Source organism: Melitaea cinxia, chromosome 30 (genome assembly GCF_905220565.1).
Source record: "Melitaea cinxia chromosome 30, ilMelCinx1.1, whole genome shotgun sequence".
Lineage (NCBI taxonomy): Eukaryota > Metazoa > Arthropoda > Insecta > Lepidoptera > Nymphalidae > Melitaea > Melitaea cinxia.
This window is the reverse complement of record NC_059423.1, coordinates 611,287-623,569: the sequence shown is the minus strand read 5'-3', so window position 1 is coordinate 623,569 and position 12,283 is coordinate 611,287. Positions and strand designations below refer to the sequence as shown.

Sequence of the window (12,283 nt, the reverse complement as noted above, 5' to 3'; positions counted from 1 at the left end):
AGCTGAGGAGCACAACTCTGGTTGAGCAACCCCTGAATCCCAACCAACATGCCTACTCAATGGGCAAATCAACGGACTCTGCCCTACACAAGGTTATATCCTATATAGAGGGCAATCTCCATCACAAAATATCAACCTTAGGCGCCTTTATTGATATTGAAGGGGCCTTTGATAAAACTAAGTTCACCAGCATAAGCCGTGCCCTGACCAAGCATGGAGTCAATAACACGATTGCCGGGTGGATTGACAGCATGCTGAAGTACAGGGCTATCCAATTCACTGTGAATGAAATAACTAGAGGCGTTGTAGCGAGGGGGTGTCCGCAAGGGGGGGTCCTTTCCCCACTTCTGTGGAACATAGTGATCGACGAACTGATCACCTTGCTCAACGACCGCAGATTTCTAACAGTGGGCTATGCAGACGACTTAACTGTACTCATCAGTGGACCATCTGAGAGGACAGTCTGCGACCAAATGAGGGCCGCACTAAAAGTCGTTGAACAGTGGTGTACGGACCACGAACTAACAGTGAACCCCGCAAAGACGGAACTTGTGATGTTCACAAATAAACGGAATTTAGGAAACCTTAAACTCCCTAAATTATTTGGCACCAGTCTTGCCCTAACCAAGGAGGTCAAATATCTTGGAGTAATCCTAGATAGTAAGCTTCTTTGGAACAGGCATTTAGACTCAAAAATCAACAAAGCCAGCATAATCCTCTGCCAATGCAAAAGGCTCCTCGGCAAAAGCTGGGGCATATCACCTAAAATTACTCTATGGCTTTACAAAACAATTGTCAGGCCTATAATCACCTACGGTGCGGTAATCTGGTGGCAGAGAACAGAACTTACAACCGTTAGAAACAAACTCCAGCGGTTTCAGAGAATAGCATGCTCTGCAATCACTGGCTGTATGCGTACCGCCCCCACAGCAGCTCTTGAGGTTATGCTTGACCTGGCACCGCTTGACTTGTTCATACAACAGGAGGCGGCTATGTCAGCTATCAGGCTGAAACACTTGGGCTTGTGGTGCAACCAGGAGGGTCCACACAATAGACTTTGGAGCAACCTTGTGAGCTATGAGCCACTACTTGCTGCTCCTTGTGATAGGATTCCCAAACAACATATTTTCGAAAGAAAGTACCATATACAACCGTCTGAGGCTGAAAGAGACCAATCCGGCATACGCGAGGTCCGCATCTACACGGATGGCTCCAAAATGGGGTCTGGCACCGGTGCCGGAGTGTACTCACAAGACCTCAATATCAACTTATCACTAACGCTGGGCCAACACAGCTCCATCTTTCAATGTGAGTGTGTTGCGATAACCCATGCAGCCACCGCCGTCCTGTCAAAAGGCATTAGGGATTGCAATATCCGTATTCTGTCGGACAGCATGGCCGTACTTAAAGCGCTAGAGAGCAGTTCGACTAACTCTAGTCTTATATACGAATGTCATCAAACCCTGGAAGTATTAGCCTCACACAATGAGGTAATCCTCCAGTGGATAAAAGGACATAGTGGATCGCACGGAAACGATGCTGCCGACGAGCTTGCAAGACAGGGGTCCAGTACAAAGGTTGCCGGCCCAACCATCCTATTGCCGCTACCTTTTGGACAACTGCGCTCGTGGGTAAGGCAACGTACACGTGCAAATCACAATGCCCTTTGGGCAAACCAAACCGGCTGTAGACAGTCCAAATTGATACTCACGGAAGTATCACCGCACCTAGCGTGCCGACTGCTCAGTCTCAACCGCCTGGACATCAGAATAGTTGTTGGCACGATTACCGGCCACATGGCACTCAACCACCAACTATTCATCATGAATGCAACAGACAGCCCTCTTTGCAGGGGCTGTTTGGCTGCTGAAGAAACAGCCGCCCACGTAATCCTGGAATGCGAGGGAGTGGCCGCACACCGGGCTACCATCCTTAAGGATATAAGGACGCTCCGAGAAGCCTGTGAACGCCCCAGGAGGCTTCTGAGCTTCTGGAAGGAGCTGGGCTGGCTGAACTAGTCAGCCCACTTTTCACGCATAATGGACCACCTTTGCGTCTAAATGCGGAAAATCGAGCCCAACACAAATACAAATACAAATATAGATAATAAATAAATAGTATAGATGAAAAAAGAATTTCTCAATATTTAAAAAATTAAATTACTTTATTTGAATTCGTTTCTTCGGGATTTACACCATGTACCTTTTTATATTTGAGGCTCCGATATTTCGGCGCAGTTGCATGCGCCATGGTCACGGAAGAACTGTTTGATTATTGAGGGTAGATGTTATGGGCAGACATATCGGCCTACCCTCCGTCTCAGTCTTCTATTACGCTCGATGTAAATCCCGAAGAAACGAATTCAAATAATGTTAACAACCATGGAAATTTAAAACAATATATTAAATTACTTTTTTAATTTAAAAGTATTTTACAAATAAAACACCGCATAAATGTAATTAATTTATTACCAGACATACATTCAATATAACAAATTTACTCCATCGATCTTCGCTTATCAAACTGTTGTACCTGAGGACAAAATATACATCATTACATTATTATTTTCTTTCAAATATCACGTCAATCGCTCTGAAGGAGTAAACTACAGTCGTGGGTCAGATTTGACACACACTTCTCACCAAGAACCAGTCGCTAAGCTTTAAAATTGATTCATTATTGAAGTTATACTTCTTATGGCAAAAGGGAAAAATTATGAGAGTAAATATTTGCTACAAAAAATCGACACCCTGAAGTTAGTTAGTCAACGAAGAAGAAGTTAGCAACGTGAAATTAGCTAGCCAATGAAGTATAACTTCTTACGTGCGTTCATAAGTACCCACACACTTTTTTTAAGATAGTTATTAGTGATATGAAATTGATTGATATTAATTTGTTTATTATTCAATAAATGTTCTCAAAAATTCTAATAAGTAAATAAATCTTACAACGTTCCTTTGTCACATCGCCAAGTTTTGCTCAGAGAAAACTTTAAAGACAGCGTCGAGCATAAAAATTAAATGATATTATTTATATCGCTATAAGGGTATTAATTATAATTTAAAAGATAGTCGTGGCTGAACATCGATCAATTAAAGAATTTTCAACATCTTAACATTGGGTACATTACAAACTTAGCTAATGTACCCAGTATTATGCAAAAACCTTAACTTAGTCACTACATTTAATAAATATTAAATCTTAGTGTGTTGGTAGACATTATCATTTCCAAGCCTATTGCAGTCCACTGCTGGACATAGGCCTCCACAAGTTCGCGCCAAAAATGCGTGAACTCATGTGTGTTGCCCATAGTCACCACCTATCTATTAAATCCTCCGCTTTATGAAATATTACATACAGTGTAAATCGAGAAAATAAAAAGCCAAAGGAAAAAAGAATTGTGTAATTTTATGAAACCACGATGCCAGTGAAATGTTAGTGAATAAAAACATTTACATTAATATACAAATACTGTGGAAAACTTACGACATGCAACATGCGATAGATGAACGAAAAAATTTTGGGCGATGGAATAAGTTTCACTCTAAAAACTCTGTTTTACTCAAATTAAAGATATACTACAGGAATATCTTTATATATATATATTACCAATTTGCGGGTCGCGGGTTCGTTCCCCGCACATGACAAACATTTGTATTGGTTATACACATGTTTACCGTGGTCTGGGTATTTGTCCCTGTGGGTCTCCCCACCGTGCCTCGGAGAGCACGTTAAGCCGTCGGTCCCGGTTGTTATCATGTACACCTGATAGCGATCGTTACTCATAGTAGGGAATGTATCCGCCAACCCGCATTGGAGCAGCGTGGTGGATTGAGCTCTGATCTTTCTCCTACATGGGGAAAGAGGCCTATGCTCAGTAGTGGGATATTACACGCTGAAGCGATTTTACCAACTAACCATAATAGTAAACCTATATACCTATAGAGTGAGTAGATCCGGAGCCGCCTTAGATAGTAGTACAGCAGCATCGCTGGCCGCTGAACACCAGGCGTCCAGCCTCTGAGCCAACGCTCCAGCTCCACCGCGACCCAGGGCTCGAGCCCGGACCCACGTTACTGTCACTGTCTCTTTCACCTGGAAACAATATCGATAGTTTAAATTCAAGTTTAACAGGCTGTGGATAGTTCATCCTGTACTTAAGTTCATAGACTGAAGTGTTAAGCCATCTGACAAACTAGTGACGACATACCTGGTCAATGTGCCCCCTTATCAGCTTTTCAGCGAGTGCCTTCATAACAAGTAATTCAACGTCTCCGAGTGGAATGCGGGCCTCTCTCGCGATCTCACTGAAAGTGAGGCGACGTTGAGCTGACGTACGGTTGAAGGCCATCTGGAAAAGCTTTTTCTTTAATAATTCAGCCACTGTTTGGCCTCATTCTCCATGTAGGAGATGAATCGGAGCTTACTCCATTACGCTGCTCCACTGCTGGTTGGCGGATAGGATAGGAAAAGTTTAAAATTCATACGTTGTCCAAAAAACAGCTACCAAATTTGATTGCTCACATACCGACGGCAGCGCCACCTACCGGGTCTAATTGAGATAAAAACTACCCTATCTCTCAAGTCTGACCAAATTACAGATGCTTACAAAATTTGATAAAAATTGATTCAGTAGTTTCAGAGTTTATCTGGAACATACATCGTGACACGAAATTTTTATATATATAGATTTAGCGCTGATGCGTTGGCACAGCTGTCGAAATCATGTCATTGTATGTGACAAATGTTTGTTAGGTCTGTGCTATTTTTAAATAAATAAATATACTTAACATATACACAAGGTTGTCTGTCCCTAAGGTCTTATTAATTCTTGGCCGATTAATTCGTAGCAAATTAGAATGCCTTGTTCAAATTGGCTATGAAGCGAGCTATTCAGATAAGTTTAAAAATTTTTTTTTGTTATCTGGTCACATTACACGGTTAGCTGAGTTACAGCGATGAGTCACTATTATTTTTTATTGTGTATACACTATAACATTGATTTTAGACTAGCTCATACATCTAAGGGATATGATATTATTTATATTTGAATTATGACAATATTAGGTTGATAACTTTAATAGCCATCCCTTAATATTTATTTACACTTCATTTCAAAAAGTTCAAATAACACCTTTCAGATTAATAATATAAGTGCAGTTATTACCTCCATAAGACACAGTATCGCTATCTTCTGTCGCAGTTGACGATCAGCTCCGAGTAGCTCTTGATTCGGCGAGTGAGCTCTGTAACAATATCTGATATTACACTAACAAAAGTGGTGATGACTAATTCGTGTAAGACTTCTTTACGCGTGCTTGACTCGGGGAGTAAGTTGGTGAGTGCGGGACGAGAGCGTTACGAATATGTGATCGGGCGAGACGAACGGAAGTTGAGAGGGAGATATGTGAGTAAAGATAGAAAGAGAAGCACACTTGTTTTTTTTTTTACATTTATACAGTCATCTTTCAATAACGCGAAACGCTTGATGATATCATGGCGGCGGTTATGACGTCACATCTATGTCAGATCACTATCTAATATATAAAATTCTCGTGTCGCGGTGTTTGTAGTTAAACTCCTCCGAAACGGCTTGACTGATTGCCATGAAATTTTGTGTGCATATTGGGTAGGTCTGAGAATCGAACAACATCTATTTTTTCATCCCTCTTAAGGGTAGTCCACCCCTAAATTTTTTTTTAATTTTTAGATAAATTATTATATTTTTATTTTATTATAATTTGGCGTTGAAAAATACATATAATCCTAAATTTTTACCCTTCTACCACCAACCCCTATTTTCAAATAGCGTTTAGCGGCAAGACAACATTTGCCGAATCAGCTAGTCTAATATATAAAATTCTCGTGTCGCGGTGTTTGCCGTTAAACTCCTCCGAAACGGCTTGACCGATTTTTATGAACTTTTGTGTGCATATCGGGTAGGTCTGAAAACCGAACAACATCTATTTTCATAGCCCTAAGTTATAAGGGGGGGGGGGGGACCAAAGGGGTTAATAACATATATGGCAAAACAACGTTTTGCAAGGTCAGCTAGTAACGTTATAATAGTGTTATGGTTTTTAATTAAGCTTTAAAAATAAAATTAATTTCAAGATTGGAGTTCAAATAGTGTTTTAGATTTGGAGCAAGATATTTCCTTCCGTTCCCTATTTTTATTAATAATAATAAGTATTCAGTGCAGGATTCTATATAATCCTGCACCGTATCCTTTTATACTATTATATACACACTGCTGACTGGACAGTTAGTAATAAGTAGTAGATATACCAATATTATTCACCTAAATATTTACCTTATTTTTTCAAAGGCCACGACGTCTCCGGAAGCTACGGCACGCACCAGCTCACAGGCCCAGGCATCTGGAGTGCCTTCCAGAGACTCGAGAATTGGATGAGCTAGCTGTAACAAGAATGAAGATATGTTATAAATTTATATTTGTATTTTTAAAATATATTATATGTATATATAAAAAAAAAATTAGTTTTTTTTTTACAACTAGGTCAGTAAAGAAGCGTACGGCCCACCTGATGGCAAGGGATTACCGTAGCCTATAGACGCCTGCAACACCAGAGGCATCGCAAGCACGTTGCCGACCCTATCCTCGACCTTGTCCAGGAGTTTTCTACCTTACTCATACAGGAACACAATACTATGTGAGAATAGTGCTATTTAGCTGTTATCTTTTGCAAGGTCAATTTACTTACTTCCCCAGTCGGGCTGCTTTAGACTTTGAGCAGAATAATTATTTAGCAACAACTGCTTTGTGCCTCGGAGAGCATGTTGAGCCATCAGTCATGGTTGCTATCCTAGACATTTGATAGTGAACATTGTTCAGAGTAGGGAATATATCCGTCAATCAGTGGAGCAGCATGGCTCCGATCTTTCTCCTATATAGAGAAAGCTACGGCCAGCAGAGGGACGATACAGGCTGAATGCATGAATTCTTATTCTTAATTTTTATTCGACTATCTACCTCCATCTATTTGACTAGCCCGTTGGCGCAGTTTGTAGTGACCCTGCTTTCTGCTCCGCAGGTTGTGGGTTCGATTCCCACCCCGAGTCTGGGTGTAATATAAATATTTATTTATATATTTATATATGTATTATTTATAAGTATGTCTATCGAAAAAAAAAATATGTAGCTATATACCAGTCGGCTGTAACCTATAACACAAGGATTAAGTTGCTTACTTTAGGAACAGACGACCGTGTGTGTATTGTGTAAATATTTATTTATTTATTTATTTATTTATCTATTCCCTGTCCTATCGATTTTAAATCTATTCTGTCGTATGTAAATACTCCCTTAGTAGATATTATAAGTACATTTATTTTATATAACAATGTTAAAATGTGATGTTTCTTTTTTCTAATGTACTAACATTGGTTGCGTTTGTGTTTTTTTAGACGAATAAGTGGTGTGAAGCAAACCGTACATTTTTTTTTATTGATTTGTAACATTAAGAAAAGCATACATTAAATTATATTTACTTGCAAAAGCCCTTAAGCTTGTCCGCAAATAACAGTCTCACACATTTGACATAAAACTTATAATATATTGCTACAACATTTACAAACTACAGTGGTTACAAAAAAATATTTATACTACGCCTAGATAATTTTTGCTAAACAAAGTTTTGCGTCTACCCTACTTATTAAAAATAGTTTCTCCTTTATTAATTAAACAATACTATCATCGACGGTACGGTAACAAAAACGATTACAAAAAACATACGGGTGTGAGCGAGATGGTTAATTTGGTTTTTTATTCGCTCATAACCTTGTAGTATCACAACGCTAATCTTACGAGTCTTCAAAAGTAATTGATGGAAAACACTCTGATATTGGGCAATTTTGGTGGGAGTCCAATTATAAAAGATGAAGAAGAACACGAGTCCTTTGGTAGGATCCTGGAATGCGAGGGAGTGGGCGCACACCGGGCTACCATCCTTAAGGAAATAAGGACGCTTTGAAAAGCCTGTGAACGCCCCAGGAGGCTTCTGAGCTTCTGGAAGGAGCTCTTTTCACGCATAATGGACCACCTTTGCGTCTAAATGCGGAAAACCGAGCCCAATACAATACAATCCCAACTCCACTGAGGTAGGGCACAGCAGGAATTTCCTGCACAAAATATGGAGCAGTCCGACTGGGGTAGAACCTCGACCTTACAGAAGACCACAGCTAAATAATACTGTTTTCAAGCAGTATTGTGTTACTGTTGGTGAGTAAGGTGACCAGAGCTCCTGGGGGATTGGGTCGGCAACGCGCTTGCGATGCTTCTGGTGTTGCAGGCGTCTATAAGCTACGGTAATCGCTTACCATCAGGTGAGCCGTACGCTTGTTTGCCGACCTAGTGACATAAAAAAAAAACAATCATTAGGTGGGTGCCAGGTGGTAGTCGGGGAGCACTGACCAGCTCGCCGAGGTCGTAGACGGTGGGCGCCAGCACGGCGGCCAGCGCCAGTCGCAGGGCGCAGGCGCGGCGCTCGGCGGGCTGTAGCTGGGCGCCGCCCGCCGCGCAGCCAACGTAGCGCAGCGCGGCGCGGTAGTAGCGGGCCGTGGGGCCGCGCACCCTGCCACACAACTGCACTTCATATTTTTACTCCAACAGGGCCAACCCTCGCCCACACCGGCCCTAGGTCGGCAAACAAGCGTACGACTCGCCTGATGGTAAGCGATTACCGTAGCTTATAGACGCCTGCGACACCAGAAGCATCGCAAGCGTGTTGCCGACCCAATCCCCAATCCCCCCCCAGGAGCTCTGGTCACCTTACTCACCAACAGGAACACAATACTGCTTGAAAGCAGTATTATTTAGCTGTGATCTTCTGTAAGGTCGAGGTACTACCCCAGTCGGGCTGCTCCATATTTTGAGCAGGAAATTCCTGCTGTGCCCTACCTCAGTTAGTCACTTTACTCACTACTTCTTTACGCACACACAACTTGGGGAGGCAGCTGGTGAGTGCGTGACGAGAGCGTTACGATAAGGGTGATCGAGCGAGGCGAACGGAGGTCGGGAGGGAGATACAAGTTATTATTTCAGCCTATTACAGTTAACTGCTGGACATAGGCCTCCACAAATTCGCGGCAAAAATGACGTAAACTCATGTGTGCAACATAATCACCACGCTGGACAGGCGGGTCGGTGACCGCAGTACTAGCTTTGTCGCACCGAAGACGCTGCTGCCCGTCTTCGGCCTGTGTATTTCAAAGCCAGCAGTTGGATGGTTATCCCGCCATTAGTCGGCTTCTTAAGTTCCAAGATGGTAGTGGAACCTTGTTATCCCTTAGTCAGCTCTTACGACACCCACGAGAAGAGAGGAAGTGGCTATATTCTTTGGTGCCGTAGCCACACAGCAAGATAGATACAAGATACAAATTAGTGATGATAGAAAGAGAAAGTATGTTTCGTATATTACTGTAGGAGCTAAAGGAGTTTTACTTCAGTCGTGTGATCTCAAGCACACTCGTTTTTTTTTATAACTACATTGACAAACAATCATACAGCACACCTGATGGTAAACAGATAAGATAGCCGACAAACACCTGCAACACCAGATCCTCCTTTGGAGCTGTACTATCTTATCATCACCACAAGAAAATAACACTGCTTAAAAGCAGTATTATTTAGCTGTGAACTTCTGTAAAGTAGGTAAGGGGGTAGTACCTCAGCACTAACGCAGCTGCTCCAGATTTTGAGCAGGATATTTCCTGCAGTGCATTACTTCAACACAGTTGTTTGTTAGTCTTTCCAATGTGTTTCAATGAATATTTAAGTCTTCAATTCCAGTTTTTATCGTAACTACCAAAACAATCACTACTCCTATAGCAAACATCTTGAACAACCAAACCTTCTAAATTGACAAGGTTTTCAAACTAAAATATTAGTAACAGATTTTACCTATAATATTCCGATGCAAGTTTGTAAAACCTTCCATGTACTGGAGTAACTCCATCAGCGTCTTCCAAAGTATTCTCCAGTTCTTCGATGATCTTCTCGGTGGCGTCAAGATCGTTCAGATTCTCCAGATATATCTGTCCTTGTAAAACCTGCAAAATTTTTTAATTACTATTACAGAAAACTTTTGCAACATACAAATAAATATGTAAGATATTCCTTGCAATTATAGCACTGTTGTTAATTCTACTTATTTCTTTAGTTCAAAACGTTTGTAAACGAAAGCTCTAAAACAGAGTTTTAGCTTTTAATTTTACAGAACTTTCATTAAAACAACACAGGATTCAATTAAGTATCCGTACATGCATATCGTCCGTATTTAATGCTAGGTATTTACTAAAATTTCAAAATTCTCCAAATAAGTTTTACTGTACATAAATGAAACTTAATTTTTTTTTATACAACTAGGTCAGTAAATAATGGTACGGATCACCTGACGGTAAGGGATCACCGTAGCTTAGAGACACCTACAATACCAGAAGCGTTGTAAGTGCGTTGCCGAACCTATCCCCAATTCTCTCCAGAAGCAGGAGGATGTAAATTAAAAAAGATGTATTAAATAAAACTTACCTTACAAAGAGCCAACGCTTCATCGTTCATTTTAACCTTAGCTTCTATTTTCTCCAAGAAGGCGATGGCCTCTTTTTTATCGGCATACTGCTGGACTATGTGAGCTACTATTTCAACTAATGACAGCGGATTTATTCTGAAATTTTAAATATTATCATACGTTAATATAATTAATTGATTTGTGTACAAGGTGAAATAAACTTTTACGATTGCAAAATAGACCACATAATATTAAATATGTATCATTTTGGTAAAATACCACAAAACTTCTTGGAACAAAATTATTAAAATAATTATTTGCTACTCCGTATATGACAACTAGCTAGCGCTCTAGTGTAGTGGTGCAAGGAGCCTAAAACACTGATGGTTAACAGGTTCGATTGCCACTCGGGATGGATATTTGTATTTTTACAAAAATGTTTTTCTGGTTTGTTGGTTGGTTGGAGAGCATGTTAAGCCGTCAGTCCCGGTTCTTATCATGAATAAGTGATAGAGATCATTGTAGGTAACATATTCACCAACCCGCAGTCGCCTTGTTGATTAAGTTCCTATCCTTCCCTATCCTTCTCCTACATAGAGAAAAAGGCCTATGCGCCCAACAGTGGGAAATTACATGCTGATTGCCATAAATGACAAAAGATAGCACCACCCTACAAGACAAAAGGTAAGCAATACGATCATCAAACTAATTACACATTTTGTTTGATCTAATCAAAGTGTCCACTTTACTAGGTTATTGTTTAAAAATATGTATTATATGAAATAATACTTATATTAGACATAATGTAATGTTATATTTATATTAAAAATGCAGGTTGAAAGTTTCAGTTACCGTTATTACAAACTCTTACTTAAATTTTAAGTTAAAGACATAACTATGTTTCATTTTGTACTTCACTTGTATGTCATGTTGATGACTTGCAGTAGCTTACTTACTTGTTTTCGAATATTGTTAAAAAGTTATTGTACAGCTGTATTAGGTTGTCGCCGGCCTGTAAAGAGGGATGCTTCACAAACTCCAGCAATTTCAGCGTAAGTTGGTGCCATAATCTGAAAACAATGGTTTGGTACACTTATTACGATGAAATACACGCAAATATACACAAGTTAGGTGATACATACTTTTTGTTGTAAAGTTCTTCTAACTTAGCCCAGTCTGCCGCCAATTCAGGATCGGCAGCTTGTTTTTTAGAAAGATAATCGTTTGCATCAACAATAGCAAACTTTACGGAGGCCATGTTTCAAAATTGTTTCGCGTAATGATCTGAAGTTAACCGCTATAATGAAACGTCATTGCTTTGTATTTTTTAAATGAGAATCAAGCAAAGATCTCTTGCATTCTGCCTCGTTTAACGACATCTAGTGTGTAATAGAAAAAACTATCAACAGATAATTTTATAAACAAGTTTCGTCTGCTACAACAATAGATGGCAGTGCACTTCGTAACGTAACGTCTCTACCTTTTCTTTAGTAAGCTCTACATCTAAGTTAATATTGCATTTCGTAATTAAACTCTCTTTAGTACATGATATGTACGTTCTACAAATAACGGTCACTTATGATGTATTTTTTGTGAACGAAATTAATAATGAGAATATTTTGACTTTGTATTTGATGTTTTTTCTTACTGTTATAGTATGTTGTTTACTGTTATAGCTTACACAAATTATTGAAAATAATTTAGAATAGAATTTAGATGTTTATGTTATAATTTTGATTGCTGTAATATAATAC

The 12,283-nt window shown here is 39.9% G+C and overlaps 1 protein-coding gene across 1 annotated transcript; it reads right to left on the bottom strand.

Annotated features, from left to right (window-relative positions):
- Window positions 1-2,450: 2,450 nt before the first annotated feature.
- Window positions 2,451-11,839, bottom strand: LOC123668294 (26S proteasome non-ATPase regulatory subunit 13). The gene is made up of 10 exons (XM_045602058.1): window positions 11,672-11,839; window positions 11,486-11,599; window positions 10,550-10,685; window positions 9,923-10,071; window positions 8,435-8,594; window positions 6,314-6,420; window positions 5,168-5,246; window positions 4,211-4,351; window positions 3,940-4,095; window positions 2,451-2,532 (listed from the first exon to the last, which is right to left on the bottom strand). The coding sequence occupies exons 1-9, from the start codon at window positions 11,785-11,787 to the stop codon at window positions 3,940-3,942; spliced, it is 1,158 nt and encodes a 385-aa protein (XP_045458014.1). The 5' UTR covers window positions 11,788-11,839; the 3' UTR covers window positions 2,451-2,532.
- Between the last annotated feature and the right edge of the window lie 444 nt (window positions 11,840-12,283).

What these genes read in the sequence shown, in the direction of transcription:
- LOC123668294 (XM_045602058.1), bottom strand. Translation starts at nt 11,787, where the DNA reads ATGGCCTCCGTAAAGTTTGCTATTGTTGATGCAAACGATTATCTTTCT. An exon ending in GAAGAACTTTACAACAAAAA is followed by an intron (nt 11,600 to 11,671) that starts GTATGTATCACC and finishes CATTGTTTTCAG; the next exon opens with ATTATGGCACCAACTTACGC. An exon ending in TCTACGACCTCGGCGAGCTG is followed by an intron (nt 6,421 to 8,434) that starts GTCAGTGCTCCC and finishes TTCTTGTTACAG; the next exon opens with CTAGCTCATCCAATTCTCGA.